General features: G+C 35.3%; 1 protein-coding gene across 1 annotated transcript; it reads right to left on the reverse strand.

The window, feature by feature from the left end:
- Nucleotides 1-1,057: 1,057 nt before the first annotated feature.
- On the reverse strand, nt 1,058-6,812 carry LOC310739315 (mannan-binding lectin serine protease 2-like). Its single transcript, XM_083565162.1, has 11 exons — nt 6,684-6,812; nt 6,233-6,431; nt 5,773-5,953; nt 5,484-5,606; nt 4,416-4,600; nt 4,008-4,155; nt 3,786-3,901; nt 2,991-3,057; nt 2,766-2,891; nt 2,409-2,492; nt 1,058-1,992 (listed from the first exon to the last, which is right to left on the reverse strand). Exons 1-11 carry the CDS (start codon nt 6,731-6,733, stop codon nt 1,253-1,255), a joined length of 2,019 nt encoding a protein of 672 aa, XP_083421288.1. The 5' UTR covers nt 6,734-6,812; the 3' UTR covers nt 1,058-1,252.
- Between the last annotated feature and the right edge of the window lie 813 nt (nt 6,813-7,625).

Raw genomic sequence — 7,625 nt, forward strand, 5'->3', positions numbered from 1 at the left:
CACACTTAGTGCCGGTCCCAAGCCCAGATAAATGGGGAGGGTTGCGTTTAGAAGGGCATCCAGCGTAAAACATGTGCCAAATCAAACATGCGGATGATCCGCTGTGGCGACCCCTAATGGGAGAAGCCGAAAGAAAGTTTTTATTTGTAATGTTCACAATAAATGTTATACAACTGAGTATAAAATCTCATCCTTTGCTCTACAGAGAGACATGTGGAGATTGTGGTGATTCCCAAAACGTATACAATATATATTCATATGCAATTTTTTTCTTATTATTAAACTTCAAGAACACAAGCTCACTATCTGTTGTCATCTTGCACAAATAAGCAGCCTAGCTGTTTTTTGAAGTCCATTATTGAATAGCTAGTTAACAGGGCCAGAGACATTTCTATGTCTAAGTACCACTAAAAAATAGTGGTTAAAATAGTAGTTAAAAATAACTGACACAATTAAGTATTGCTACCTTTAAAACTGTGCAAATTATTTTGTTATCAAAATATTTTTTTAATCTGCTCATGCAATGTACAATACATAATGCTGAGTAATTATTATTAAACCCAGGGCTTTTGATGATTGCTGTGTTTTTTATTTTATTTTTCTTTTGGTTTGCTACATTTTTTGTTATGGTGATTTTGGTTTTATTGTGGGTGTTATTATTTTGTTTATTCTGTTTGTTGTCATTTTGTATTGCTGTTTTGCACTTATGGGCTCTTAAGGAGGTAAAATGGAACACGTGTGCTACTCACTCCACACTTGCGTAAAACCTGAGCAGTCAGGTTTCTGCTCTACTACGCCATCATTCTGAGTCCTTCTCTTTTCTCTATAAGACAGTTTATATCAATGATAGAGAGCCAATCAAAACAACAAAGATTCCTTTACATAGAGAGGAAAGTATTCACAGCATACAGCAGTAAGTAACAGAATGGTAGAAGATGAGCATAAAGCATTACTGCTGCTGCATGCATGGCAAGTCTACACTGTGTAGTAGTTAGACAAAGACTATTAGGTTAATATGTGTACAGTGGAAATGTGTGTGAAACGAGACTCATGCATATCAGGAGAAATGCTTTTATTCAGTTTGAACTCATCAGATGTACAAGCAACATATATTTGATTTGAAATGAAATCTATGAATAAACATGTTTTTTTTTTAACTACAAAGTTGTGTGAAAATCAGCTTAGCATGAATTTGAAAAATCAAATACAGGTCACATTCTGATATATTTATCTGAGCTGCGTCAGTCGAGTGTTAGTTTTTCATCATCGTATTTTTAATCCAGTCCAGGTAATTCTCCACTTTGGTGTAGTAACCTTTATTATTTCCACACACAGGAGGACCCCATGACACGATCCCCTTGAGGTGGTAAGGTGTATCAGGAGGTATAGGCCCTAATGCCGGAATGAAAAGTGGCCCTCCACTGTCTCCTTTACAGCTGTCCACACCTTCATCCTCTGTGCCTCCAGCACAGAACATGTTCTCTGTGACCTTGAGATCAGATTCCTTTTCAAAGCAAACACCTGAGTATTCTTTTACTTGACCGTACTGCAGATATTGACTTCGATTTTGTTTTCCTGTAGCACCAAACCCTGAGACCGTCCCAATCTTTCCTGCCATCACTAGTCCATTAGTTTTTCTTTCTGGAAGACACACTGGTCTGATATTTTCACTGAGAATAACCCGTTCAGACATCTTCAGCAAGGCAATGTCATTATCAAAGTTTGGTGGATTAAAGTCAGGGTGAATTATAATTTTCTCTGTTTCCATTCTGACATATTTTTGGTCCCTACCATCAACCATCCCTCCATAGAAAAATAGTGATTTCTTATTTTTTACCACATGAGCGGCAGTAATGGCCCAACGGTCATTAATTAGAGATGCACCTCCTCGGTCAGGGGCTTTAACCAGGAGCTGCCAGGGAATTTGCCCCAGTTTAGCTTTTTGTCCACCAAAAATCCTTCCATCAGCAGATTCTTTAGTTATGCCACACACTTTAAAAAAAAAAAAAAAAAGATGTAATTTGAGTGTTAATCTACTGAAATATATAAAAAAAACATTTTTTGCAAAAACATGAACATGAACATGAAGACTTTCAGGCTAATTAAAATAAAAAAAAAAAATAAAAAAAATTCTGTCTCTTTAAAAGAAAAAAATATCTAAAAGTTGGAATTTCTGTTTTGCATATTCTAGGAAATCCAAATATTTATTTGCCAGTTATGATTGATTTGTTTATCAGATGCTTTTTTTGTCCAAAATGAATAATGATGACAATGTAAGTTATCATCCTAAAAATGATGAAAATTATATACAGTGGTTCAAATTATGGACATCTATTTGTTAAACTAATGTTTCAATAATTTTGCTAATAAACCCTAGGAGGGTTCACAGGTTTCAGTCACTCATATACCTGGGACACACTGAGGTGTATCTTGCATAAAAGTCTTTCCATTTACAGACATCCATTCCCCTGTAGCTTCACAGGTGAAATCAGCTAAAATGAAAGGGGTAAATTTAATGGAATTATTCGATCAACAGCTTCAAACTATATACTTTGCACAGTAGTCATATTACATAGTGACATGCTAACCAGCTGGAAAGCTGCAGTAATTAACTTTTAATATATTTCATAGTTTTGTGCTTTAGCCCAAAACTAACAAACTTTATCCTAGTATTAATTTACACACACACACACACACACACACACACACACACACACACACACACACACACACACACACACACACACACACACATATGTATTTACCTTTTCCTTCCAACTTGTAGAACTCTGAAGGGCACATAACACTGAGTTTGTTCTTATATAAGAAGTTTGAAGGTGTATCTTTTAGTTTTACTAACTCTGGAAGCTCAGGACACCCGCAGTTCACCGCTGGGTGATTAAAGAAAGGAAATATAGAGAAGATAATGTGTGTGAGACAGTGTTTTTTATATACAGTAAGCAGGATATACAGTAAATCTTTTCACTCACGTTCGCATTTGTCTTTGGGCAACCAGCTCCCGTTCACCTGACAGGTGGAGGTAAAACTTTTAGTGGCCTGTGTACAGAAAAGAAAAAAGGCTGAATACAAGCAAATCTGGTCAATTATCATCCTATTACTTTTTGCTAAATTTTAGCCTATTTACTTTTTATGACACTCTGTCTCATGACATCTGCCAAATCACTGCAGCATAATTTTGCTCAAAAGAAAATATTTAGTTGAACATCAATAGGCAGTTGAATCAACCTGTTATTTTCTCTATACTCAAAGCCTCAGAGACTTCACCCACAAACAATATAATGGCTTACCCTCTGGAGGATTACAAGTGGCATGTCAGAGCAAACAAAGCATTCAGCGATGAGCTTCATTTCACTCTACATTTTCCTCTCTTGTCATGATCTATGTTGCACATCTGACCATAGATTTGAAATTCTAGAACATTTAGAAAATTGTCTAAAAAACCCAGATTTTTCAGTAGCTTTGACTAATATCACTCTAAGCAACAAAAGAGAAATGAGGCAGGGCTAATTATGTGGACTGCCCTGAACAGGATTCATACATAGGAAACCTTAGAAATACTGTTGAAATTATTGATTTTAATAGGTCAGAAGGTGTAGATTCATTTACAGGTTGATATTAACATGCTCAGTATAATACTATTTAAATTATAACAGCTAATTCACAGGGACATGCACAGCACATGTGTTAAAATGTTCAAACTTATATATATAAAAAAAGATTCTGAGTCACATTCACAAACCCCAAGTGTATTTTTCCACACTCACATCACTTAAAATGTATCCGGTCAGACAGCGCACAGTGACCGTCTGGCCCACTGTGTACCGATCTTTCACAGGAGATACATCAGCATGTGGGCTGATGTTTCCCGGACATTCCATTACTACAAAAGAAAATAACACAAATTAAACAAAATACTGACCAGATCAACATGTTACCTGGTAAAAGTGGTTATTAACAATGCACCACTAATAGTTCTTTTTTCCTGCCTTTAGGTTTGTACTCAAGGGAGAATCCTTGATTTATTCCCCCTGAATCCGAGTGGAAGATAATGCTAACATGTTGGGCTGCAGTGAGGATGTCATCAGGTCTTTTTTTGCCACAAAATGGCCCATAGGTCTGAGTGGCTGTCTTAATCTGATGGAACAACAATGGAAAAACTATTGACAGATATTTGTTTATTTTTTACCAAAAATATTCAGAATAGGTCACATAAGATGCCTTATTTAAACATGTAATACATTAGTTTATTATTAGATTTTCATCACAACCCTTTTGATATAGTAAAAAAAAATAATGTCTATTTCTTACTGTTCTAGTTAAGATACCTTCAGATAAATAATAAAGACCATAATTTATACCCTGTTTAGTGTTTAATGATATAGAGTGTCACATACTTCTACAAAGTCAATGCATTGTCCATTTCTGCTTTCCACATCAAACGTTCCAATAAATTTTAATTCAACTTGATTCCCCTCATCCACAGAAAGACTGAATACACAGTCAGCATTTTCGAAGTATGGGCTTGGACTTCCAGGAGATGTTAACAATCCTGATCCATATCGCTCTTCTGTGCAATTGGCTAAATAAAGAAGAAAAAAGTAAGAATAAATGTAGCTAGATTTTTAAATCCCTTTTCACTGAATGTGTGAGTTTTGAGAAAAACAAAGAAGAGAAATTTTGTGGGAAGTTTCGAGATGATGAGGTTAAATGAATTCCTTCCAACAGAATTAGGAGATTATATGAATTAAAGAGGCTTGCAATGAAGCTGTGGCCAGTGCTAGATCCTCCACCATTGGGTGTAGATTTTAGACCAAGTCTAAGATGTGAATTGACAGGGTTTAAGGCATCTTCCATCAGATATCTTTCTATGGTATTCTATAAACCAGCTCCTAAGAAATAACTGGATACTTTTTTTTAGTTGAAAAAAAAAGCCATGAACTACAGGAATAATCTAAGGTTACACAAGAAAATGCCTTGTAAATATCCCAATCTGCTGAGTTAGTAAAATTGTTCTGCAGAGTAGATGTGAAACTGTTCATATGTGCAGTTTCACTACCACCCCTTAAAGCACTACAGGAAATAAAAGGAGAACAGAAAGAGGAACTTCTGGGAGAACTTCCTTGACAACCAACACTTTCCAATTGTGAGCATGTTCTGATTTTGGTGAATCAATCTATCATTGGTCTACAAGGAAGTGTGTACATTTATCTAAATGTAGTTATAGGAAAGTATGTGTGATGAAGAAAGCAAGCACAGAAAAGTAGAATACTTGCAAAAAAACAAAAAACAAAAAAACAAATGGCAGAAATAAAGAATAAAAGAATAATAAAGAATAAAAAAGCGAAAAGAACAAAGCACAATGTTTGAGCTTCATTTTTCATACACATTCAAAGATTATATTTATCACAAAAGAAAAGAAAAGGGAACTGGAGTATGTGTGTGATTTGTGTGTGTCTACATACCATGACATTCATGTTGATCTTCATTGAGATAGTAACCTGGTTTGCAGCTGCAGCTGTATCCTCCAATGTAATTATGACAGAAATGAGAACATGAAACATCGTTCTCCCAGCACTCATCAATATCTGTAGGAAGAGGTCAAAATCAGCCCTCAACATAAGCATACCTGTCTGACATCTTAAAAACCTAAAAATATGTAGTTTTAAAAAGAACTCCAAGAGCTAGAACACACAAGCATGTGGAGGTGTAACCTAACAACTCAAAGCAGCACAAACAGTGCTGTAATTTTACCCTGTGTCGTGTAAAAAGCTTTGAATCCAGTGTGTCTCTCTGTGTTGGAGTAATCAGTCCTAAGGGTGACACTGAGACAACCTCCAGAGGACGAACGCAGCAAAGGATCAACAGACAACCGCAGTTCCTTCGTTGTCATTTGGCCACACAACTTAACAATAGAGTTGTGATCCTCAGAGATCTGTGACAGGAAAATAAAAGAAGTGAATAAAGAAAAGTGAAACAAAATAATTATCATTCTACAGGGAATGACAGCAAAGCAACAAGTGAAGCAAGAAGTTAAAAGTAGCAACAAAAGAACAAAAAAAAGACAAAGGAAGGTAAAGACAAACCTGCAGATAAAAACAACCAGGAAAAAAAAAATAAAAAGAAGAAAATAAATTAAAAAGCATCTAAAGGAAAAACAACAATAATGAGAAATAATGAAAAAATAAAAAGTGAGCTAATTGCTTTTGCCTACCTCCAGGACATCATTCTCACAGTTGTCACTTTCCTCCAGGTCCAAATGCAGCATTGTGAGGGAGAGAACATAGCCAGGTGGTGCACAGCGTCTCCATGTTTCAGACAGGTCTGGACCATATCCCTGAGGAAAACCAGGAGACTGAATCCATCCAGCTAGAGGGAGAGACTGACACACACTCACCAACAACACAAACACACTGAGAAAGAAAAAGAAAAAAAAGAAAGTGACAGAAAGATAGACAGGTAGAGATACAGACAGATAGTTCAGATGTTCAGGTTTTGGTTTTGTTTAACATTTAAAACATAATGTTAATCTCCATTCTAAGAAAGTTTTAGATCTACTATTTAATAACATTTATTTCATGCCGAATGATACCAAAATGTTTTATTTCATGCAAAACAAAAATATATTAAAAGTTTTAAAAGTTTAAAAGTATGATTTAACTCACCAGAATATGAGCATGGTAGATGTGGCGAAGCCTAACTTCTTGTGTAGCATCTGCTGCTAAGTTCCTTTATTTGTTTAATACACACACACACACATTGACACACACTTGGATTTGTAATATGATCATTATGGGATTGTGCAATGCTGCAGCTACATACATGCTACATAATCCTAAACTCATCCCCATCCTTATACTTGAGAACAAATCTCTACATTAGGGCTCCAATTTTTATGATTTCAGAACAAATTACATGTAACTATACTCACCTACTGACCTCTTGATAACCACTAAGACATACTGGCATTGCTGAACTCACAGCATCGTACTCTCACATTGCTAATTTTAACAGTTTTTCTCAGTTGCTTTGGAGCATGAATTTCAATAATGAAGGTGAGTGACCAGCATCTCATCAACCAATGTTCAACTAGTTGTCTAAAATAGGTCAAAGGTGAATCTCGTTAACCTTCAATTAGCAAACATATGCAGACAGAGCAAGATACAGTATTAGAATTTCTGAAAATGGATAAACAATCAAGAAATTATTGACATTATTACAGTTCAGTAAAATTATGAATCCTGTCCAGTCTCTTGCAATCAATATAAATTAAATATGCAATCAAATAAATAAATTTGTGCTGCTGAAATTCATAGATGCCACACACAAGAAATTCAACTTTGTGTATTTTCAATCATTGTAATTTCAAACCGTAGTTTATATCAAGAAATACTGAAATTGTGCACCATCATACTGAAAACATGTTTTAACATTTTGACGATCTTGTTTGTGAACAATGACAAAGAGATTTTTCATTCTGATCGGAATGAGAATGATACAAACGTTCATTGACACAAATATTGACTTTTGAGAGATGAACTAAGGATTTTGAGAAAAGGCTTTTGCAAGAAATCCAATGTGTTGTGCAGTTTCTACAGATTGTTTTG

This window comes from Silurus aristotelis (assembly GCF_946808225.1).
Source record: "Silurus aristotelis genome assembly, chromosome: 1".
NCBI classification, from domain to species: Eukaryota; Metazoa; Chordata; class Actinopteri; order Siluriformes; family Siluridae; genus Silurus; species Silurus aristotelis.